General features: G+C 38.2%; 2 protein-coding genes across 4 annotated transcripts; both read right to left on the reverse strand.

Moving 5' to 3' along the window:
- Nucleotides 1-1,078: 1,078 nt before the first annotated feature.
- Nucleotides 1,079-20,412, reverse strand: LOC138200542 (phosphatidylinositol 3-kinase regulatory subunit beta-like). 3 transcript variants are annotated; one of them, XM_069153318.1, is made up of 12 exons: nucleotides 20,276-20,412; nucleotides 16,467-17,191; nucleotides 14,165-14,299; nucleotides 13,496-13,601; nucleotides 13,203-13,301; nucleotides 11,655-11,835; nucleotides 11,204-11,329; nucleotides 10,884-11,026; nucleotides 10,110-10,286; nucleotides 8,847-8,915; nucleotides 8,162-8,323; nucleotides 1,079-8,033 (listed from the first exon to the last, which is right to left on the reverse strand). In XM_069153318.1, exons 2-12 carry the CDS (start codon nucleotides 16,717-16,719, stop codon nucleotides 7,844-7,846), a joined length of 1,641 nt encoding a protein of 546 aa, XP_069009419.1. In that variant the 5' UTR covers nucleotides 16,720-17,191; nucleotides 20,276-20,412; the 3' UTR covers nucleotides 1,079-7,843. The 3 variants fall into 3 exon arrangements, with proteins under 3 accessions (XP_069009419.1, XP_069009420.1, XP_069009421.1); XM_069153319.1 differs by having other exon boundaries at nucleotides 19,799-20,412; XM_069153320.1 differs by lacking the exon at nucleotides 14,165-14,299.
- Nucleotides 20,413-23,524: 3,112 nt separating this feature from the next.
- On the reverse strand, nucleotides 23,525-25,210 carry LOC138200544 (GTP cyclohydrolase 1-like). Its single transcript, XM_069153323.1, has 2 exons — nucleotides 23,956-25,210; nucleotides 23,525-23,754 (listed from the first exon to the last, which is right to left on the reverse strand). Exons 1-2 carry the CDS (start codon nucleotides 24,215-24,217, stop codon nucleotides 23,675-23,677), a joined length of 342 nt encoding a protein of 113 aa, XP_069009424.1. The 5' UTR covers nucleotides 24,218-25,210; the 3' UTR covers nucleotides 23,525-23,674.
- Between the last annotated feature and the right edge of the window lie 57 nt (nucleotides 25,211-25,267).

Genomic DNA, 25,267 nt, shown 5'->3' on the forward strand with positions numbered 1-25,267 from the left:
TCACGAAACGAGACAAAAAAATAGCAACTTTAAGGCGGGGATATGCGGTCCCTCGCGCACTGCACGTCGGGGAGACGGCTTCGGGGAGGCGGCGCGCGGGAGTGCGAGGGCCCGTATATCACTGCTTGCAGTTTTAATTATTATTTATACTTGGTAGAAAAATAATGAAAAAATAAATACAATAGCAATTACAATAAAAAAAAATTAAAAATTTTTTTAAAAAAAAGCGTTTTACTTGTAAGTCTTAATTGTACAGACATGTAATTTATTGATCTGCTCCTTCTGCAGCTCAGGTTTTACATCTGAACACAGACACTATAGTTTTACATCTGGACACAGACACACTGCAGTTTTATTTCCAGCAAGAAAGCTGGGAAATTGTGTTTTTTTCTATTGAACTTACTTTAACTACATTCGTAGACCTTGGATTATGATCAGCTTGACCCAGCTAGTTGAAGATGAGGTCCAGGCACCTTCACATCCAGATGGAAGAAGCACTACTCAAGGTAAGACTCTGTTGACACTGTGATTGGGTTTGTGTTTCTGTTGCGAGCTTCTTCTTTTTTTTAAACCAGCTGCTGGACTTGAATAGCTTCCACCTCTATGATACTGTGTCCATATTGTTTACTTGGTTATATTTCTAATATTCTGCTGCTCCAGACTATGAATAGCCAACACAGTAAACCTACGGTGTAAACCATGGTGTTATATTATACTTGTTTTCCAACAAGCAAGTCTCATTGAGGTTGTAAACCTTTTCTTTTTTTCTTGCAAGTCTGGCGTACTAATACTGCACAGAACAATTCTATGTGTAGTAAATGACTTCAACCTACCTCTAGATGCTTGTAAAGACACTGAATGTGGTCTTGTGGTGGAGTACATTGTGTTTTCAGTCTTTGTAGAGTTTAACCTTGCAGTTTTGCTCTTACACAGGCTTATTATGTAAATGGTATTTGTGGTGTCAGCTGGCTTGTACTTTGTGAAGACCTGTGTTTTTGGATCAAACACTGTCTTCTACCTTATATAAAAAGTACTTAAGTAATTATATTCAAATAATACTCACAACAACTCATTAGACCGTAATTTCAAATTTATTTGGGATCTGAAAGTGCATACATGAACAGTTTTGTTCTGAAGTAGGTAAAGTCAGGTTTTACACCAACATAAATGTTTGAAACCAGTTTTTCTTCAGATATGACTCCTAAAAGGAAACACGAGCTATTTCTGATTGAAGACAACACGCTGAATGTCATTGCATAATCAATACAGTAAATAAACATTTACAGTAACTGCATTTTCTCACAGCAATAGGTTATTGACTAAGGGCAACTAAATTGTTAAGATAAAATTAAAAAGACTAGTCCATACAGCCACAATGGGAAAAAAATTAAAGTCAAAGTTACAGAAAACACTATGTTGAATGTGATTCAGAGACACATAGAGGTATTTGATTGCACAGCTCAAAGTCCCTGGATTTCAAATGTTTACAAAAGTTGATCATGATCCTCTCATTTAATTCAGGACAAAAAGGATAACAAACTCCCAAAGTAGTTTGTTACTCAACTACTAGATCCCATCATATTATGGCATGGAAGAAAATTCAAGGCGATAGCCCATCTAGTGAATAGCACCCTAGCACTGTGTTAATGTAAATATATTCTGACCAACCTCTCTCCTCTTAATCAATAATCACTTCAAACCCATAATAGACACCATTTCAGTACTTGCTAATCTTCAACATCATACCTTCCCACATACCACACTAAACCTACCGACAGCTCCCAGGCTCTGTTCATACTGTCAGTTAAAATCTGATTTATATGCATATCTGACTGAAATCTGCTCATATGTTGCAAGTCTTAACAGCCAAAAATTACATGAGATCTGAGATTAACCAAAGTGATTCAAACCACATTTGTCTGTAGTTTGAAATATGACTCAAATGATTTTTCTTTTTGCAAATTTGTTTAGGTCTGGCAGCTTTGATAAGGTTTCAGGTGTTGGTTTTTTTTTTTATTCTTTGACTTTTGCGGCCATGTAAAGTTTACATGTATCAAATGTACAGGAAACATACTAGCTGGTGGCAGAGATTCAGTGACAGCTGTCTGTCTGGACCCCTGGACAGTGATAACAGCGTTGACAGCTGCATGAAATACAGCAGAGCAGGCAAATCTCATCCGCGTCCGATGCCTCCCCTTTTTTTTTTTTTTTAATAAAGGCTGAGTTGTAGCTGCTCTTCCAGTAATGTTATACGTTCACATTACTATAGGAATGGATGGGGATAACATAAAAAAAAATTAGGATTACCACTTGGACACACTGATCTGATCTGATCACTTGCAGGATGTTATGCAGACAGTCAAGCAGGATGATCCGATATGCAAAACAAATTGATTTGGACTGACAGCCTTGGCATTGCTTTAGACTCTATGTACTGCACATAACTAGTTCCTTCACTTAACAATCTTTAACCCCGGACCTAAACATTTGTACAACAACCTGTTCACCACACTGAATATTGATCTTATTAATGCTTCAAAAATCCGTAAATTGTTTGTGTTGAAAACTGCATTAAGTTATTTTTATTTAATTTGTTTTACCAGTTATTGCAGGCAGTTTATATTTGTGTCATTTCTACAGAATCTGTGCCGGGCAATCACTTCATGATTAAGGTTAGGCAACTAGAATTGCTTAATTAAGGTTTGGGAATGATTGCCATTATAATTGAATATATAAAAAAAAGAAGCAAATATCGATTATTGATCTAAGGCGACAAACCGTAGTCATCGACCCCCGAGCTTCCACAAAACCTCCCTTTTGTTCTCTACCTTAAACAATACACCACGTCCTGAATTTTCGTTAAGTGACATTGGATAAAAAAATCTTATCCAGAATCGTCAAATGTTAACACAATTCTTTCGGCGGAAAAAAGAAAATCCCTCTCTGAATTAAACTTCCACTAAAGCCATCGTTACACCACTTCAACGCAGACCAACAAAGTTATCTTTTTTTACACACATACTAATGGCTTCATTCAGTCTTTCCTGCATCCTGCAATATCAAGCCCTTCAGGTATCTCGTAAAGATACGTACACAGACTTAATCAACAAGAGAAGCAGCTAGAAAGTCCTTCCTAAAGGCGTCCGACTGTTTGAAGCCAAACCAACGTTTTTGTCACTACACCACAGACCAGTTCAGCTGATTCTCTCTTCCATGCCATAAATCCATGGTATCTAACTCAAATTTTCAACAAACCTTTGAGAGCCAATCAACTACAAGAACAAATCTTGTGGCAAATTCAGATATAGAATACAGACGTGTAAAAGTCAAAATCTAAATGGCATTAATTTGTTCTTCTTATCATTTTAGTCATAAACACTGTATTTGTGAATAATCTGCTGATAAGAGTTTTCCCTTCAACAGTATTTTCTGTAGCTGTGCATAATTGTATTATCATCATAGTTGGTAAAACACTGGGTAGTAGTTCATGAAAAATTTGAGAACAGATGAACAAGATTGCTGATGGAATTACATCATGGCACACGTTGCATGATCTGTGAAGCCAGTTATTCCCTGCGAAACAGTAAACATTTTTAAATGTGCTTTCAGTATCTATTTTGTTTTTGTTTGCACAGTGATAAAACATTAAATTTACAAAAAGAGACAACGACAACAGAAAAAGACCAAATTGTGCACACGTAATTACAAAGATATCTGACTTTACAGAACTAAATATTGTATCAAGTGGTCTGCTGATTAAAGGTGCCACAGACTAGAAGTACGTTTATTTATTTTTTTATCAGAGCTACGACACATCAATCTCATGAGCAACTTGTCTATATTTACAACCACCACATGTCCACCTGCTTTGATAACAGGGTGAATGTACATAAAGACAGTCACAGTATCTCCACCTCACACGAGATACTTGTGTGCAAATGCTATGCCTTGAATCTAAACCCCACAGAGCAGTGGTCTTGTCTGTTTTTGTGCACATGTAACCTGCATACCCTTTCTATATTCCTGCAACAGAATTTACTGATAAGTAATGTTCTTTTTTTTTTTTTTTTTAAAGTTACAACATTAAATATATTTTTACTTAAATTTTAGACTTATTTAGCTCTCAATCTATTCAGTGTGCAAAAAGTACAAAAAAAAGACGGATAACCCGGATGACGAGGGACAGATACCTACATTTTGGTTTCGCTCAGGTTAGAAGTCATACTTGCACTGCCATGTGGTGGTTGTGGCACACTGTCCACAACCTGTGCAATGCAGCACTTGACATTTTACTACCGTGCAACACTATTGTAGACTGATGTGGTTACAAGCACAACAGACCACAACCAACATGAAAGCTCTTCCATTTGCTTGGCTAAAGCAGATATCACAGTTGGACTCTGTACAGGTGATCTCAGAGAAGTGCATTCAAGGAAAACTACAGCAATGAGTGCCTAGCACCGTAGATGGAGATAATGGAAAAGATAATAATAATAACTGAGAATTTCACAGAATACAGGTAACCCATTGAAGTAAGGTAACAACATTTTTTTTTTTGTTTTATAGCTGGTGGTGTGATTATAGTACCAAAACTGGTATCAAAACAGTACCCGCAGCCATAATGTTCATATTTGAATCACCAATATGTATTATACCTAGGAAGTCTTTTACACAAGATGGCATGCAAGAATCTAACATTTACACCTTTTCACTGCCACAAAGCAGGAATCTGACACCATATGTTCATCTCCCTTCATGGCAATAAACAGTCTGACAAAACTGATAACTTCAAGTTTACGTACACAATGACAATCGAGCACGTGTTTGACCATAAAGAGAGAAGTGCATTTAAAGTGGCACACAAACACATACAGAAAAAAAAAACGTTAATCAGTCACAAAATGTAAAGTCAGCTATTCTTTTACATTTTGTATTTCTTTAGAAATTCTATCTTTATGGGCAACCCAAACTGACAATGCTATATTTTTTTGACAACTGTATTTCCCCCTATAAAAATAGTTTGATTGATTCACTGATTGATTAATCCACAAGCACCACTTCATCTCCACTCACAAACTACACAATCAAAGGAGTCCCTGGGTCGCAAACCTGTTACCTATCCAGGACTGGAGGCACCTGGACACGTCTAAAATGTAAACAGTCTCAATTTGAAATCAATATAGACACAGTGTTCCATCAGCGTTCGAATATACCTCACATATAAGGAGAAAAAAAAAATCATCCTATATATGGTCTGCTGACGTGCACCCTTTAAAAAAAAAAAAAAATCTAGTATTTATGATTTCATCAATTTTATGGTAATATTCTCTATTTGGTCCACCATAGCTGGAATCCTACCTTGTTAGCTTGTATCTAACTAGCTAGCTACCTAACATGCCGTAACAAGCAGCACTGATGATAATTTTATTGGTCAATCATATTTAACACGAATTCTTTGCAACTTCTTTTAAACATAGTGTATAATTTTAACAAAGATGTTTTGCCTTTCTGGCTTCTAGCTGTAGAAAACCTGGGGTGATGGCTAAAATTGAACAGTTACTTAAGTTCAGGGCCGCTAAAATTATGAACCTTTGTTTTCGTAATCGTTGTTTTTCTTAAAAGCTGCTATATAAGTCCAAAGGTTCACGTGCAAAATGTGAACTAAATTCAGTATGGCAATTAGGGGATTAAGGTCTATTTGGCTCTCATTTTATCAAAATGATTAAATGTAATTTAGATATAATTCTTAAAAGCAATCAGTTGCAGGAAAGCAACTACCTTTTATAATAACTCTCCATTTGTGGATTCAGGGGCTGTTATATTTACCTTCTACTGAGCTACACACAACCTGTTAATGTCATCAGGCCATTGCCGTTCGCAGGGGGAGTAAAATGGCTGGAATGAAGCACGTAAAGGCACTATTCAACAATTTCCTACAGAACTGGAAACCTACAGTGCAAGCCTGTATTATGTCACTCCGCATCAGGCTCCAGACACTTATCGAGGGTCCCGGATCACTGACACCAACCAAAATACTCACAATCAAAACCAGAAATCCAACTAATCAGTTATAAATCTGAATCAGATCGATAACTCACATTTACTTAAGTAACTTTCTGTTTTAAATTGATATCCCAAGACTTGCACAACAATCGCCTCATGTCTGCTTCGCTTTATATCACAATTGTAATGCCCTGATGATGATGATGATGATGATGATGATGATGATGATGATGATAGTGTGGAAATGTGCAGAATGAAGGACAGCATTGACTTAAAACTGACTGCTTTCACTTCTGAAAACCACTGTGAAAACTTAAAGATTTGAAGATATTAGTAAGAAAATAACTTCTCTATTTCTAATCACCAAAATATAATCTTTCCAACCAACAACATCAATATGCGAGATCAGTGGTAGCATGCATACTCACATTTTTTTTAAATTTTTTTTTTAAGCTCTGTTCGCTGTGTCTGTGTAGGGTTGAGGTTCAATAGCACTTTTATCAAATCTCTAATTGAATGCCATTAAATTTAGCTTTCATCATTTGGAAGTGACAAAACGTTTGCGTAATCGTCACCTAAAATGTCACTTTAGATCTGTGCACTCCTGTTATTAGGCAATGATCCAGAAATATTACAGCTTTTATTAGTTGCTACTAAATTGTGAATGCCACCTGAATACCACAAGATGTTCATGTTATACTTGTTTGTTTTTTAACATTGAGCTTTGCTAGCGAACCGTAACGAGGAGAGATAAAATGCTTTATAAGAGCTGTGTTAGTATCAGAGCTAAAGCGAGGTATTCCGCCAACCAGGGACAGGATTCAAAATGGAACCAGCTAAAGGAACCCAACCCTTGCCTGTGTATTCAGGTGTCTTGTTTTGGATAAAGTGCTTATGTGTCTCCTCGATATCTACAATACCCATAATGCACATGTGCGGGGTAGTGTAGAGTTCCATCCTGAGCTCAGTTTCCCAGAAGCATCTTTAACAAGATGCTGCATTGAGTGAATTTGATTAAATGGAACATGCATATCACGGAAGTATGGAACAAATTATTATTTTCAAAGCTTAAAAAGTGAATGAGGCTGCGAGGGACATGAACTCGTTTTTGTTGACTTTGTTGGACAGAAATATTTTAGAAAATTTACACCATGAGGTACAGTATTGATCAAGAGTGGCCAAATCTAGAGACAAAGACTTGGAAGCCTTTTACTTTTTTAGATTCTTCATGATGATTTCTGGTGCTAGATTTTATGGAAAAAGTAGAAAGATTTGTGCTAGAACATTTGGCTGGAATAGTGGATACATTTAATTAACATTGCTCCACCAGAAAAATATATTGTCTTCTTATGCAAGAAAAACAGATAGCCATATTATATCTCTCTGCTCTGATAGTTCTTGTTATAAAAAGTTTGTATTTTGTATTCTGAAAGGTCGTTTCAAAACATGTTTTGGGAAACTTGCTGAGTGTTGACTTGTGTCAGCAGACTAATATACTGCTGATTGCATTGGTCAGCGCTGTGTCAGTTACAACAGCGTGAAACAAGCCCCAGAATCTCAAACCGGATGCCTGTTTGAATTAGCTGACCAGCTGATACTGTGGATATAAGTGTGATTGTTGGTCAGTGATGTTTTTGTTTGCTGTGACATCATAGCATTTTTGGATTATTAGTTAATTAAAATTTTAACACTGAAGCTTGTGATTGAAATTTGTTTGTATGGTGACAACACTAACCGGTGCTCTGTTTGAGCCTGGTAACAGTGTCCATTTGGGTGTGTCCTCAGTGTGAATTCTGTGAAGCTTTGGGAAAGCGCCATCTGGGTGGTGTGCTGGTGTGTCTCAGCTGGGCTGCTGGCTGAGAGCGGGCCAGGCCAGGGTTACATTCAGCTGCTGGTTGTGTTGGATCAGGGACGTGTGTCGATAATGGAGGACGAGCTCTCTCAGCGATGAATACAAGTTGTAGGGTTCAGCAAAGCCGTATCCCGTTTCTGTCCTATAGATCACACAGTGTTTCACGTCCCCGTCCACGCTGCATGAAATAATGATGTTAGAAATCCCAAATTACAGCAGAGGGGTCAGGCATTTATTTACATTAGAGTAAAATATTGTAAACTATACGTTTAAATACTTAAAGTATACCAATGTGGAAGTACTCACACAACAGAGCAGGCAAAGGAGCCTCTCTGAGTCTGACTGTCTCTGATTAAGAAGGTTCCGTCCCGCTTCCCTTTCAGTAGCTCCTCCGCCTCTTTTCGTCTCATACCACCGACATACCAGCTCCTCTCCTCTTGGTGGGTGTCATCTGCAAGGGTGTATGGGCTGGATGGTGGAAGGATTGGGGAAGTTGTTAATTTAGATAGAAGAGAAATATTTGAAGTATAGAGTGCTTTGTCATTAGGGATGTAGACTGTGGGAAACATTTATTTAAACACATTTAGCATAAAAATGGAACATAGCCAAATGTAAAAAGAAATGAAGGGCTCTGACTACTTCTTGAATGTACTTTATAAGTAGCCTTGCTGGCACAATTTGCAAACAAATGCAGCTTATGTTTAAAGTATTAATGACATTTTACAATCCTTTGACATAATACAACATTTGACTGTTCTTGTATTTTCCATCCCACACTGCTGTACATAGCACAGATGCACTTGTTCCAGTGTATGTTGACAAGAGCAGCACACCCAGTGAATGCATGTTTCAGGGTTTAGAAAGTGGCAGAGTATATGAAATACCTAAGATTGAATACAAGAAACAAAAGCAATTTATATAAATTCTGCACTTTTCTGTTTGATGAAAAATCCATCAGTTTAGTTGACTAGGACAAGAGAAAGATGCTTACTCTTCTTCAGTCCTGATACCCAGCCAGTCATTGATCTGGCTCTGCCTCGTGCCTTGCTGGGTGAGCCAGCTGAAATGTGGAAGAACAGTTAGAAGGCTGCAAAAAGTGGATTATTAGCAGAACTTGTTTTAATGTATTCAACTTCAACTTTGTTATTCTTGAAGTTCTTCTGTTTACTATAAATAGGTGACAAAATGTGAGATTGTACAGAATGCAATGTAAAAAAGTTGGAGAAAAAGGCATTCATTTCTATGGCAGTCACCATGTTTTGAATATACAGCGGTGGCAAATGCATTTTCCAAAGAAGGTAGATGTTTTCCATGGGTAACAATAAAATCATCAACTCTGTCAGACCATGAGTTTTGTCTTATATGCTGTAAAGTAACTGTAGTTGTTTATGTGAAGAAATGAGGCCGAGCATTTAATCTCATCACTCACAACCAATCAAAACCTGAATAGACCAGATCTGCTTGTTTGAATTTACTGAGGACCAAAAAGGGCAAGAATCAGCTAGAATCACACAGTCCTCCCAACAGGCATTTAATAAAGCCGTACCAGAGAGATCCACAGCTGTGGCAGCATGGAGGAGAACAGCTGATTGTGTTTTCTATGTTTATAACTCAGCTGTGTCATTGGTATGTGATGGACAGTTTTTGAATTCAAAATTTTATCAGTCAGATCTCAGATCTGGTGGATCTCTTAGAGTCATGTTACAAATTTGATTTGCACTATGATGGAGCTGTAGTGGAGATGAAGCACATGTATGTGCGAAAATAGATTTTCAGTGCTCACCAAGCACGCCCTGCGTAAGGTTTCTATATTATCCAAGTACATAGCCTACCGTATAATGCATTTGTGTACAGTAAAGAGAAGGTAAATGTCTTTCTAGACAACATATGAGGTATCTCAAGATATAGGTAAATACACTTTTCTTAAACATGATAAAAATATAATCTGTGCAGCAAATAATGACCTATATTGAACAATAAATATATATCCGTAACTACCTATATACAGTGAAATCTAAAATTTCAAACATAATTTGACTAAAAAGCTATTCGTTTTTTGCTTGATCCATATCACCCAGTGGGTGATGTAAGTGGTTACATCCACTTGGCTTTTAGTACTTTTTGTTTACTTGATTCATGTATAATATGCACAGAAGAGAATACTTTGGGATTAAAAAAATTCAACCACAGTTCAAAAAACATTTTTCTGCTAGTACACAAACAAGATCATTGGATGCTGTCGGGTTAAACTTACAGCAGGTATTGATCTCTGATTTTCCGGAGCTGCACAAGGTCGGGCTTTAAACTGTTAATTTTCCTGTCGACCTCCACATGAGCCAGCACCTTCTTCCTCAGCTCTTCCTCCAACTTCTTCTTGCTGTTGTGGATCTCTTCCACCCTTGACTGCAGTTCATCTGAATTGCTTTGAATCCTGTAGTTGAAGAAATAACGTCAGTGTGAGCATGCTGGATGAGAATGGCCTGAATGAGTATTAATTATTTAAACTTTTTTGTAGGGATGCATGATATTGGATTTTTTTTTTGTGGAAATTTGATATGATTCCTGTACAGGAATTAACATATGTACACATTCACTACTTCAATTTAGGTTATGAAAAACACTCCATCTTTATTTTTACGTGATATTTTCTTTGAAACAAAACTGATCTAACAGGCCTGGATGATGCTATCTTTGAGACACTCATTGCAATTAATAACTTTTACAGGTATATAGTTGTACTCTTTCATGCTCATCGCAAGACACTTGATAATCTCATGCTGCACATGATCTCTCATACACCCTTGTGCTGAGGACATGGCATTGAGCATTTAGTCAAGCATAGAGTATTTAGGCATAATTAAAGCATCAATTTATCGGTCTGTCATATCAGTAGAAAATGTTCATTTCGGGCTGATATAAAATGTACCCATTACATTATCAAGCATTCCTTTTTTTTACTTCAAAAAAATAAATAAAATGGAATGAATGAAAACGTGACAAGATAAGAGGTGTGTACTTGGAAACATACTTGTCGGTCTCTGTACTGCTATCTAACGTGAGGAACATGTCGATGTATTCCTTGCTGTAGCGTTCCTGGGTTTCACATTCCTCCTCAAAGATCCGAATGATTTCGCTGAAAGCCTCAATGGCCGTCCGCTTGCTCTGCAGTTCCTGTGAAGGAGAGGAAACAAATCTTTTCTTTAATATTCCAGGCCTTACAGTCAAAGCTTTTTTTGTGGTAAAGCTGTCAGGACTAAAACATTTTAGTGCAAAGATGTTGCTTTTAGCAAAGAAAACCACAGATTTACTTGGCAAATAGGAGTCTCAGTGATGAGGATGCTGTTGTACCTGGGAGGTTAGGTTCAGTTCCTCAAACAGACGGTCGTACTCTTTGCTCTTCTCTTTGTATTGATCCTGAAATATCCTTAGCTGTTCTACGGCTGCATCAATGTCAACTTCCATCACAACCTGATGCTATGCAGACAATAATATAGAAGATATTTAGAACCAAGTCCACTTTAAAAATTTCCTGTGTTACATTTAGTCGAATATAAACTAACATTACAGAAGGTCTGGTACTGCCATATTAACATTGAATTGCTTCCTTTTTTGTTATCTACTAGCTCTGAACTAAGCAAAACCACAAATAGGTAATCAGAATTTCAAGAAAAACAGCACCAATAACAATTAAACCTCTACAAGTTATTTATACTATAATTAAACATGTAAGGAGTGCAAAATGTTTTGTTTTTGTAATGTAACAGCACACATTCACTGTTCTAAGTCCCTATAAACCTACCTGCTGGTACCTGGATATTGGGTAGAGTAACCTCGTATCCAGTTTCAAGTTGTACTGGGCCAATGACTTCTTCTGGTAATATTGGATCAGGTCCACCACAGAGGGAAAGGCCAGTGGCTCAGAAAAGCCATACTTTCCACCATTATGGAAGATTTTTATTAGGCGGTTGTAGCCATCTTTTCTGCAAAAGTCAAAGAATAACTGTTGCAAAATAGCTGCCACAAATATGTAAAACATACAATGAGCAGTCAAAGAATTCAGATATTATCCTTGTTGCGTACCAACTAAGTGCAGTAGCGTGATTTCCACAGAGCAGGGGGAAGCTTCAGCCCTCACGAGAAAATATTCCAAGTTACATTACTTGACAAGTATCAACAGCTGAGTTACACAATCTTTTTGTGACCACTGGCATGTATGCACTGCTGATTTTATGTGTGCATGGACCTAAAACTTAAGCAGAGAGCGCACTTCTAATTTTGTGTCAAAATTTTTGGAGTAAAGAAAGAAATTGCAGGGAGCTGAATCCGGTGAGTAAGATTTGTGGGGAGGTATGATTGTCAAGAAACTTGCATGTTTTCAACTTGCTGTGTGAGGGTGTGTAGTCATGTTGAAGAACCAAAGTGCCACAGCTCAGGTTGTTTGTACAAAATGTTTACCCTCAGTAGAACTCAGTTTTGACAGTCTGACCCTGTGGGAAGAATACATGGTGCGCCACCCCAGACTCGCGCTATTGACTGATGCGCAACAGGAGCGGTCTCTGAACATTTTAATTGTCTGTAGTATAGAACAAGAATATACATTTTCCCCTCACTACTGTGTTTTTTTAGAGTGACACCAATTAAAAGGGAAAAGTCAGTTGCCCTGCCTATGCTAGATCTGTCTAGCCACAGTGCGTCTGCACTTTCAGAGAGGAGAGTTTTTTTTAACTTTCACAGCACAATATGCAGTTTATGGACTTAACACCTGTAAATTGGAAGAATCTCAAAGACTATAAAGAGCTCTGGGTCACAGTTATACAAAGCAAAAGCCAAATGTAAGAGGTAAGAAAGACAGTCTAGACAGTATCGATTTAAGTTGGAGTGCGTCTGTTCCTTCAGACAAATGTGAGATGGATGACTGGAAAAACATGAGTGAAACACATCTTGTGTAGACAGGGTGTTATGTTGCTGACCGCATGGAGTCTGCGCCAAACGCTAATCAACAAAGCTTTATATCTGAAACCGAGTCTGACCTGATTCAACTAAAATTAGACAGAAACCACCAAATGTATAAAGTTACACTTAAAAAGCAGTTAAACTAAATTTGGACTTTGAACGCAGGAAATAATAACTGACCGATGATTAAAGATGTATTTGATTTGCAAATGTAGCATTTACTACTGATAATTACAATATTACCAACTCAGAGACTAAAAACTGCATACATAGTCTTATAATACCCTTAACTAGTTGTATACACTGTATGTGCACTTGTCAAAAAGTCCTGATGGAGAAATTCAGTTTTTGAAGCAGTTGTGTCCACAACTCATAAGACCAGAAAAGTAGTCACCTTAGTGTCAGGGTGTATTCCTTCTTAATCCCAGTGGAAGCATCTCGGATCAGGAATGTTCCATCAGGAGTGTTTCTCATCATTTCATTAACTTCCTCTCTGGACAATACAAAAGGACGTAAAGGTCTGAATACAGCTCATAAACAAAATACAGGTGCAAAAGCAACAAAAATTTATATTGTGTACAAATTTGAATGGCTCTTAGTGTATGAGAAAATTTGAAAGAAATTTGCATGAAAGCAATAACATTGTTGTTATGTATGATATTAGCAGGTGGTTTGAGCATTCAATACCTCGAGATGTTGCCCCAGTACCACTCTGCTTCGGACAGCTGGTGATCATCAGCGCTGCAGTCACACGCTGCCATAGCTTTGGTTGTATTGTTTTCTGGTTGAAGTTCTGACAACAAAGACAATAATATTTTAGGTCACCGGAAAAAAAAAAGAAAAAAGACACCAAAAAAAAGAAATTACGAAGGTTTAATTTTTTTTTTTAAGTGTTTCTCATACGTTTGTTTTTTTTTAATTTAATGGGACTTTTATGTTGCATTGCTCTGGACTCATTGTTTTTGTAATGAACAAATCTTTTACTCGTATTAATTTTTGTTCAGTATAAGTATTTCAGCAGAGCAATATAATCCACTAGTCACCATCATTCATCCTTTTTTTTCACACATTATTATAGCTCTTCTCTTATTATCGTCAAACTTACACTAATTGGAAGATATTTAAACATCGACACATAAAAATCCATCAAAGCAGTTAATTTATATGGTTTAGATTTTCTAAAATTGCAAACTGTGAAGGAAATAACGTAAATGAGCCAGAAAGCCAAAGGATTATTGGTATTTCATTTTAAAACAGACAACATTTACAATCATTTTCTATAGCAGATCTTCAGAATAGAACTGATATGCATCAAAGGATCTGTTGCAAACAAGGCAAAGAGATGTTGGCGCATACCTCCTTCCTGAGTGATGTTGGTTTTAAGTGCAGGGAACACATCATCAACATGGGAGGAAAGGTCCTGCAGGAACGCTGTCAGTTTATGAGACTGCGCCTCACTGTCGTTTTGACCCATCTCAGTCTCCAAGAACTCTGAAACATCGACCGTACAACAACCCAGTGTCACCCCCGATGTCAGGTCAGGCAAGTCTGTGTGTGACGATCTGCACTTTGTGGCTGTCCTGCGCACACTGCTCTTGACAAGACTCAAGAGGGAGATATCGTTTGTGTTGCTTAGTCTTGCACCATGTGGGAGACCCTGTCCAGACTAGTCTGCTGACAGGTGACACTGTCTGACTGCCTAAAATACCAGAACTGGCACTCCTCAACGCTCAGGCACACTCGGCTAGACCCAGTGCTGCTTAGTGCTCGACCTCGCCTTGCCTCGCCTAACAAACAACAGCTGTCTGCAGCGAGATGCCATGTCGGCCTGAAGGACTGGACCTGATGTGCCACTGTGTCTGTTTGTGTTTATTGACCCTCTTTATGTTAATGTGACATTAGGGAAGCAGGGAAAGGTGAGAACTTTTACGTCAGATATTTCCTGATTCATTAGGTTTATGTGTGAATTGTTTGTGTTTACCAGTATGTAAACAGGCACACGTGCTGGTACATTTGTGTAGTGAGTTGTGTTGTTAGCAGTTGATATAAATCTTGCCTTCAGCACTTGTGATGGCATGCCTGGAGATGCTTGAAATCGCTGCTGCAGATCGCTGTTGGAGGAATCATACTTATGCTGTTGTAAAATTAGAAAGGGCGTGAACTCATTAACCCAGAGCCTACAAACAGTGATGCTCTGTCAAAACTTGCCTGCTATAAAAACCCAATAGAAGCTCTGCATGTAATAAACCCTGAATCGATGTTTCTTGTTCTCTACAGCTGAAACAAACATTTAATTCACGAATTACTTCACAGAAACTAGATCAGCGATTAAATTGGATAATTTTTCAAACAAAAATGACGAACATTGACTAGTTCTATTTCACTTATGAGGATCTGTCGCTGTAAACTGAATATGTTTGACTTTTGGACTTGATCATACAAAACAATTTCAGTTTGGCGATGTCAGCTTGGGCTCCGGGAAATTGTATCGGGTGTTGCAGACTCCTTGATTGATTGAAAGTTTGTTTATCTTAAGTTGTTTCTCTACACAGCAGCATGGAAGTCTCCAAGGTAATTGTAGCAGTAGTAGTTATAAAGGTTTTACCATGTTTTCACCAAGTGCCTTCAAGAGGTGCCAGTCAGACTCAAAGCTAAATGTATTCAAAACTAAGCGAAAATCAGAAATTGAAGTGAATTTATTAATTGAGTTCTAATCTAATGTATTGTTTCATGTCCATCCAGGTTTTTTTGGTTTGTGCTCTCTTGTTGTTTTAACAGACCTTAGCATACAGTCTCTGACATTATCTCAGCATTGGTAAACAGACTGAGGCCCTGTGTCTGATATCTTGTAGAGCTTCTTAGTCTCACTGACCCTGGCACGCTAACTGTCCTGAACAACTGCTTATATGATGTTAAACCTGGATATCAAATAATATCTTCACCTCTACTCAAGCAAAAAAAGACATCCTTGTCACTGGCTTGCAAATGTTAGACAACTTCTGCCACCTGCTGGTTCCTTATAGGAACAAAATACACCTGTTGCAAAGGAATCTTGACATTTGGTTTAAGTGTAGTTTAACTTTTCAACAGCATACCTCAAAACTTGTGCGGTCTATTGAAAGATCTGTTAAGGCCTCCTTTCGCTGACTATAATTATATTTGAGAATTAATGTTCAGATATCTTTGTTTCCTATTAAGGCTCTTCACAGCCGGTCTGCCTGCTAATTCTGAACCCTTAGTACCATGGGACCCTGTACGTAGTTTAAGATCACTGGAAAGAGGTCTTTCTATCCGTTTCAGATTCCTGGCTTAGAGAGACAGAACTTACAGGCGAGGGCCCAAAGCTCTAGAAATACCTGCCTGAGGAAATCAGGTTGACCTTAACATCTTTTAAACCTATTTTCCTGAACATCTCCTGATTTTACTTGACTGTCATCACAGACAGAAAGGCTTTCTAACAGCAAATAAAATGCTGGAGTGGTTTGGTTTTTTGCACAAAAAAGCAAGAGAAGACACCTTAGCAAAGCCTGCACCTTTGTTGTGGCATTTGTTTTCTTCATTCTCTTATCTGTTTGTATAATTGCTAAAAATGCATCACAGTTTATATTAAATGCATCCCTTTATTGAGCATTAAAAACGTTAGCACTTCTAGTCTTACCTTGATCTGCTGGTGGACGCTCAGGCCTACTAGTCGTGGTTATATCTGCCTGCTGTCGTGCTTGGTCAAGAAGTGATGACATCATCACGGGAAATACAGGGTGGGGCTCAAGATTATCTCCCATATGGTTGGTGTTCTCATTGATGACCGCAGCCTCGTCCCTGAGATGGAGGGATGCTAGGGATGACGTTGGGAAATCAGCCGGCTGGAGCTCGCTGTCCTCTGTCCAGAGCTGGAAACGCTCAGCTGCCATTTTCACAACATTGACTGTATAGTCCAGCTAGGTTTTTATTGAGGATGTGAAGCAGCACAATGTCAGGTTCCACGGTGCAGTTGATCTCATACTATCAGCTTACAGTTACACTCATGGCCAAGGATAGAGAGGGGGGCAGTGCGGAGTTCATGGCTGCCCAGTGTTGTGGAGGTAGAGCGTGTTCTTCGGCCTGAACCGCCATTTTAAATTCATCATACAGCAGAGCAATGGCACTGCACGTATATCCTGTGTCTTCACTTTCTTATAGACAGGGGAGTTTTCTATATTCCAGCACTGTTCTACTTCACAGTCATTTGCTTAAAGGGATTCATACCTGGGAGCTACCCAGAACAACCGAGTGCCTGGTTCATATACGCTTTGAATCTAGCTGTTAAGCTGTAAACCCACTGGAGAGTGATGGGCTGCCTGATTCCTTCTTCAAGGACCCATGCATCACCTCATATCAGGAAACCTAAACCAGAAAAGGCACAAATAGTCCAGAGATCAACAAAAAAAAAAGGGCTGCAAACATCTGGCCAAATAATGGTTCAATACTCTTAACAACTTAATCCCCTTTACTAAATTACAATTTTCTACTTTGTACAGTTCAAATCTTATCCATTGGCCCTCCATGCTCCAGACTCGCTGCCCAAAACGTTTGATAAGGGATTCAGATATTATAAGTGGTTATGAAGCTGGATTCATTTCAGACATAATAAAAGGCTGTCGAACCTCATCTCTAATCACTGCCGTTACTGACATTTTTATTGGCACTGAAATGTTCCATAACTTTTTGTTGGAATGAAAAAAATTCAAAGATCGGTATCAGGGCTGATCAAGGCATTTTCCAATGAATCGGTATCGGCTATACTGAGCTATATTTAGCCCTGCTCCTTTGTGTTATGTCAACTGTCGCACAGGTCTCATAAACAGACAGCACAATTTGTGGCAGAAGGCAGTTAAAGCAGAAGTACAGAGAATTGTTACTGCGAGTGTTTGCTGCAGAGATGTTTGAACTCCAAACAATGGTGCAGATTAAAAAAAAAAAAAAGGAGGAATGCTTTACAACACTATTCGATTTGTGTAGTCTTTGAAATCCTCAAGTATTTAATTCACTTGGTTAAACAATGACAGCAATTTCTCTCTGGTTCAATTTTCCAAAATCAGTCTTTCAGCTGATATGCCAGAAAAAAATAATCACAATTTACAGTTGATTATTGATGAATTATTTAACATGCAAAATATGCGGCAACCTCTCTGATTACAGCTTTTTAAATGTTAAAATTGCTTTTATTACTGTTAGACTATTGTAAACAAATTATTGTATTTTGGGGTTTTTGATGATGGTCGGGCAAATCAAGACGTCACTTTGGGCTGGGGGTATATTTCGGTGCCTGTTTTACAGAATTTTCGGACATCTTACGGACCAAACATGTAATTTATTAATCGAGAGAAAAATCGGTAGGTGGATCGAAGATTAAAATAGTCGCTAGTTACAGCCCTAACTGCAATATCAAATTATATATACGAAGATCAAACACTTTATCAGTGTCACCCACTCATACTGCTTACTGAGATGGTCAGATCAGGAGGAGCAGAGTAAATATAGACCAAGCTGTAGACTGTAGAATTCAGACTGAGGTAATAATAAAGAGACATTCACAGGCCATTTTGTATGTTTTTGGTGCAATTGATGAGAAATTCCCAGCCCCAAGTAAAATCATTGTAAAGAAAGTCCAATAAAGTAGTGAAAAAAATAGAAAGGACAATTTGTTACAGACAAGATCTGCTCTCACTGAATAACTGGCAACATGTAAAAACAGATAAGCATTTTTTTTTCCCCTCATCAAAAACATGTACCAACATCATTGTGGGATGCAGTGGATGATGACGTGGAGATCTGCATTTCTAAAAGGATTTATTTCACAAGAATTGTTTTCCTTTTCAAAATCAATATTAAAAAATGTACACTTCAAGTATATATTGGCCCAAAACATATACATTTTTACTCCTCGAGTGTCACCCTTAAAACTAAAATGACGCAAAGTCCTGAATGTCAGACCACATACAATATTGCCCTTTGGGGTTTCTGGGATTTCACAGGATTTTGCTATTTGGGAAGTCCGGGTGAACAATTTTTTTTACATAATGAGTATACAGTATTATATCATGAAACCTATTACATGGTAAAGAATAAAAGGGGCTAAAGCTAAATCCTCCTCTCCCAAGCATCTGGGATTATTCAGCGGTTTATTAGTCTGCTATATTCTCCACAATGTGGCATCATATTGTAGGGATTTTAGGTGAGGATATCGGGCTGTACAAGAGAAAGATTCCATTTCCATAACTTTATATAAATCAAAGTTCATTTGTTTGTAAACATGATTTATCGGACCCTATCCTAATGGAGGTCTTAACAGACACTGCAGAGATCATTGGAGCTGTTCCTCTAAACTGCATCTTAAAAAAAAACAGGTCGCATCATCCTCATTCAACTTGAACTTAACATGATTTTCTTTTTCTGTTTCTAAATCTGGACAACTAGTACGTTTTATCATCAATTGAAGGTTAATGGAGGTATCAAAAAGCTTTAAAATATAAATGTTATGATTATATGTTAATTCAGATCTGGTTTATTTGTGCTGGTGATTTCTTTGGATTACTAATATGCGTTCTCTTTCAGCAAAACAAACGTTTGGCAATCGCTAAATTCACTGTGCGATGCAACGTTACAGATCGAAAATCAAAGTGTTTGAAATGGCGTCCGTATCTTAGTTCCAATGGTACGCAGTCGGTGTTCATGGTACAGTGTTGAGTTCCCGTTGAGATGACGTGGGACAAACATGATTTCAACCAAAGTCACATTATCATGTTAGTCAGTTTTATGTGTCCGCAAATAAATTCCATTACATATCCAATCGGGACAACAAAGCTGCGTTACTTTTCAACACGAGTCAATAATAACCTTTTTTTTTTTTGTGTCAATATACTGTGACGTTTAAGTTGCTGAGTCAGAAAAAAATGCCGCCCAAAAAACAAGGATGTTTTAATGGTGAACTAATCAAAATAATGTAAATACCGTTTGCTTCGTTCATGTTGCTCCACAAGGAAAAGCATTGGTGAGGATGCGAAGTTGGGGTCAGGAAAATTATTACGCAACAACGCTCTACTGAAAATGTCATCTACTTTCACAGAGTCTACGGCAATTAAAGTCGTCAATCCAACAGCCGTCGGATAATGCTGAAGGTACTGAATAGACGCTGACTGTCCTCTGTTTGTTTTTTTTTAGATTGGTTTGCTTTTGTTTTTTGTTTTTTTAGTCTCATCATTCAGTGTGGTATCCCAAACCAAAAACATGACGGCCGATGTACGCCATATTTTCCCAACGCTCTCAAGCTTCCCATCATCATGTACCTAAGCTTCGAATGACGAAGAGATATGAAGGCTGAACATGCACAGAACTTTCAAAATGGCAACTTCTGATGTAACATCCGGACAGCCTGAAAAAATGAAACATTATCGGGAAACTTAGCTGTACAGGATAGTGCGTACCTACCTGGCCCAAGACAGGAGGAATCGAGCGGCACGGGAAGCCAACATTTCATCGACATCCATGAAGCGGCGAAGAGACGTGGCTGGACGCACACGTGGCTCAGATCAAACCAACCACCGGCCCTGGTCCTCACGCCATTCTGTGTCCCGCCACCCCCACCCCCTCCCTCCTCCTATCCCGTACAGCCTCTCCTCCCGTGTCCTCCATTTTTTTAAAGATCCAATCCACTTGGTTGTTGTCTGTCCCCTCTGAGTGCCGCCTTTTCCCACGCTGCCATTCCTCTGTGTTGTTCCTTTCCTCTTCACTAATACATCTTATGTCCTCTTGAAAAGCCTTTTCTGAGATATTTTCCAATTTGTTTGTACTTTTACGTGGCGTGCACAGGGAAAAAAAAAACTCCACTGATTTTTGGGGTGCAGTTTAAAAAAAAAAAGTCCATATAGTCCAATATATATCTAAATATGAAAAACCTAAATACTTTGTAGCTTTCAGAGCTTGTGCAGGTAAAGTAAAGGCAAAAGTAAAAGAGCAGCACTACTCGTCGCACCGTAACTCTTTTCACAGTTTGAGAGCACAGTGTGGATGCACAGTGGGGGAACAGAAGCATGAGAATGAGTCGGTGGGAAAAAAAAAAAAAAAACTCCTATATAAATAAATAAGGGAAGGATGCCACTGTTGCTATACAGAGTGAGGGGCTTAGCAGACTCCTGAAATCCTATTGGACGGCCTGTTGCCATGTGCTCAGCAGTCAGCAGAGATGCTGCTAACAAATCAAGGAAATGTTCTAATATTAGACTGTATGTATCTAGGCAGCAGGAGCCGCTGACCTCTCAACTCCGCCAGCGTTACGTTCCACTTCACAGATCAGCATAATGGAAGAAGTGGTGTGGAAGTAACTGGTTAAAAAAAAAAAAAAAAATTACGACACTGTAGACAAAACAGCAGAGACCAACCCCCCTCTCTCCACTCCACCTCCCTCCATGATATCTCAGCCAGTACAGTTACAGTATCAGAGAAGAAGAAAACAGATTAATCTGCTCTGCAGATTTTTTTTTTTACATATAGATAACATGTTGGCATTTTACTGTGCTTTGGTTCTCCTGACAATTTGTGGAGCATATAGTTTGTATGTAAAATATTGTTTGGTAATTTAGGTGATATTTAGCTCGTGAAAATAGCCAAACTAGGTCCGTGCATTAAAAATTAATCTGTGACTGGTTAGAAAAAAAAAAGGCATACATTTTTAAATCATACTGGTTAATCTTCTAGTAATGTATGGTATTTTACTATATACCCTTCATTTGTTCTATATTTCACGACTAATATCCTTTCAGACATCAACTTCTCTGTTATCGTTACGATGTCTTACACGGTCTTTATAACTAATTCCTCTGATTAACTGATTTTCCATGAATTTATTTCTCTGCTTTGAGGCCAGGGCTTAGCAGTGCATCCAAAATCATTCAGCAGAACAGAAGTGATATTCCCATGTTCTCTATCAATTTGTTTATTGATTCTTTATGATGTTTACTCTGTTAGGCTTGTTGAGCAATGCAGATTATGTACACGAGTTCTTTCCTGTCAGTAACAGGGTCAGGATGGTTGGGATTTTACTGTATCTTCACTTTGATACATTTGTATGGATGACTTGCATTACATGCACGCAAAATAAATCGTATTATGTGACTATTCAGACATTAATCAGTAACAAATGAAAACCTCATGCATACTGTATAACCACCAACAGCAATAAGCAATAGAGTAGATAAAGAAATATATTTATATTCCAGCTTATTAAACTCACAATATATTTAAATTCCCTTTCATTTCATTCAGATCTATTCTTCTCTATCATACGATTTCAATAAATAGTGCAAATGTCCCCAGTCTTATATGTGCAGAGAGTACTTACTTTTAGAAAGATTAAACATCTTTTTTCTTACATTTACAGCAGATTCTGCCATTGGTAGTCTTATTGTTAGTCTTTTTTTTCTTCTTTTTTTTTTACAGATGCAGAGCCAGTCTTCAACAGCTGTAGTGAATACTCCCGGTGCAGTGCTGACCTCGGCATTAACTTTAATGGCATGATGATTAAATGTAAAGAGGTGAGAAATATTGTGTTTCCCCAATTTTGCTTAGCATGTAACTAAATTGTGACATATTCAGCTGATGTAAAAGTCTGTTCAGGGTTTTTTTTCCTGCACATGTTCAGACATACAAGACTTTGACCCCTTTACATCATGATACCTTATGTGGCCGGATTTCATAATGCTAGTCATAGTATGTATTTATCAAAATGATTATACGCGCATGATGCACAATTTCAGGTTCACCCTCTTCTTCAGAGAGTTCGGGAAACAGCCAGTTAACAGGGAAGTGTTGATGAGATGGCTGAGAAAAGGAAGAAGATCAGGAGCAATAAACTGGAGAATATGAGATGGGATGGGGTCAAGGGGGCAGGTGGTTGGGCGGGCGGAGGTTACCAAGGTGAGAACTTGATTGGGAGACAGGGGGGGTGAAAGAGGAAAGCGAAGGGGATGAAGATGAAGTTGATGGAAATGTAGTTACAGAAGCTGGGTTTGAAAATGAGGAGCGTATGTCATCTATCTTTTTAGTAAAGTAGTTGACAAAGTGGCTTGGTAGAAGGATGGAGGGGAGGTGGGGGCGTCGAGGAGGTTGGAAAAGATGGAGAAGAGCTTTTTGGGATTGGAAAATGAGGATTGAATTCTGGTTAGGTAGAAAGAGCTTTTGGCTGCAGAAATTGAGGCAGAGAAAGAGGAGAGGAGAGATTGATAAGTGAGCAGGTCATCAGGGTGGTTCGATTTTCCCCATTTCCTTTCTGCTGCTTTGACATCAAAAAGACGTAATATTGCCGTTAACCCCAAATTAGTTTTTATCGTATTAAAAATTACACCAATATTATTGTGAATGATGCAATAAAAACCCGAGTACCTGGCAATATAAAAGTATCCATGACATAGTAAAAGAGATAAATTGCCAATACTCACGCTGCCTCAATCACCACCGACACTCCAGCAGGATCCATCGCCTCAGTGATGGCCAAAGCAATCTGTTGGTTAAACGCTCCTGAACTGTAGAGAGAGTGACGCTTAACATATAATGAAGGAAACATGAAAAGATAAAAACACAAAGGGACAAATAAAAGTGAAATACAAGTTACTTTTACCTTGAAGCCTTCTGCTGTAGCTCTTAACATTCCTAAAAATAATTACGTTGAATGAAATGTGTGTGTGTGTGTGTGTGTGTGTGTGTGTGTGTGTGTGTGTGTGTGTGTGTGTGTGAGATAAATATCAGTTATGAGTAAATGTCAGTTGCTAAGAACGTTGAGTAACTTTATTATTGGGCTAAATTACCTTGCCGAAGAAGGGTATCAGATGATGTTCACAGAGAGAGAACAAATCGATGTCCTTGACAATCGCTATCTCTCTGTGGTTCATCAAAGATGGCATCGTTCAGGATATCTGTGTGGAGAGTAAATGTTAGCATTTTGCAGAATTCAATTTAAACAACCTTTCAAAGGTTCATAAATCTGAAAAGAGAGCTTACCATGTTCTTGTTTTTCAAAACTAATACTGAATATCTATACATGTGTAAGCATTGACATTTTAATCAAGTTGGAACTATTATCATCAATATGATGAAGGAAAAAAATCTTTCCTCACCTTGGGTTGTCTCCTTGTAGCCGTTGGTGAGGAACTGCATGGCTTTGGCTGCACGTAGAGGTGTGCGTAGAAGTCCCTCCCGGTCCACGTCCTCTCCGAGCTCACTCAGCATGGTGGTGTAGGCTTTCTCAATGCTGGACAGCTTGTTCGCATCTGCAGCGTCCCTTGACTCGTCTTCTCTGTCTAAACCATTAGACTCGATGTGCACATTCAGGTAATCGCCAGCAACACTATTTATCTCTGAAGCGTGGTGATACTTCATTCTGGATCTTAGCACAACTTTTACTGAAAGACACTGCAGATACAACGAAAGAGACCCAATGGTCTCAAAAAGGACATCCCCCGTTTTTTATACCCCGATGGAGGCCCCGAAACTTAAACGTCACTGACTCTTTAAGACACACCATGCAGGAGAAAATGACCTATAAATTACATATATGCTCTGATCACGCTTAAACTTTCCACACAGACAAGATATCTAACCAAACTAATCAGTTCAAAAATCCTCATGCATCAAATGTTATGGAGCAGCATTTGACTGATCCTGTGATGTGAGGTTAAACTTAGTCTCATGCTTTGGTTTTTAGTATGTGGAACATTTACCACCTCCATGTAATTCCTAACATTCTTCTGTAGCCTTTACATTAGACGGGACAGTGACATGGAGTTGAATGAGATTTAGAATAAGCTCTGAAAATATAACCCTGGCTATCCTATGTGTGGGGAGAGCCACCTGTAAAAGTCTTCTGTTATTGGATACAATAGTAAAGGGAGAGTTTAAAGAAAATAAGCTTCGGAAAATGTCGCCAACATAAAAGTAGTGGACCTTTATCGCAGTACTTTATTGGGGATGAGACGTGACATTCCAATATTCCAATAGTCGTTAAAATATAAAATATCGATTAGTATTTGTGACTATCGTTCTTCCTTATTTCCCATGTTTTTACTGGCTCCTGGTTGTAATGCGTTACTCCAGTCAGAAGGTGGCAGCAATACGCCTAAAAACTGAATAGCCGATTAATAATGGAACAGTTATGATATATTAGTGTATATGTTGAGTAATGAATGTTGAGTAATAAGTGACAAAGAAAATGACATGTTTGAGGTAATTTTGTATTTATGTCAAACTCCTGTATCTGCATAAGAATTTCATTAAGGACTTGATAAGCACATGAGGTCCAGCTAGGACAGTAAAGTTACTTTTTTGTAAATTATATTTTAATTAATTTGTTAATACAATCTATTAATTCCTTTTATTTGCTGTCCAGTTAAGAAATGTTTCAAATCTTCCAGAAAAACACTAATATCCATA

The sequence above is a fragment of the Embiotoca jacksoni genome, unplaced genomic scaffold, assembly GCF_022577435.1.
Source record: "Embiotoca jacksoni isolate LCO1_2020_lvr unplaced genomic scaffold, fEmbJac1.0.p SCAF_19, whole genome shotgun sequence".
Lineage (NCBI taxonomy): Eukaryota > Metazoa > Chordata > Actinopteri > Embiotocidae > Embiotoca > Embiotoca jacksoni.

Excerpts from the sequence above, each read along its gene's own strand:
- LOC138200542 (XM_069153318.1), bottom strand. The coding sequence starts at position 16,719 with ATGGCAGCTGAGCGTTTCCAGCTCTGGACAGAGGACAGCGAGCTCCAG. Across the intron at positions 11,027-11,203 it reads AACTGAACCTAACCTCCCAG|GAACTGCAGAGCAAGCGGAC; the intron begins GTACAACAGCAT and ends TCTCCTTCACAG. Across the intron at positions 8,916-10,109 it reads ATCAGAGATCAATACCTGCT|CTGGCTCACCCAGCAAGGCA; the intron begins GTAAGTTTAACC and ends TCCACATTTCAG.
- LOC138200544 (XM_069153323.1), bottom strand. The coding sequence starts at position 24,217 with ATGAAGTATCACCACGCTTCAGAGATAAATAGTGTTGCTGGCGATTAC. Across the intron at positions 23,755-23,955 it reads CTACAAGGAGACAACCCAAG|ATATCCTGAACGATGCCATC; the intron begins GTGAGGAAAGAT and ends CTCTCCACACAG.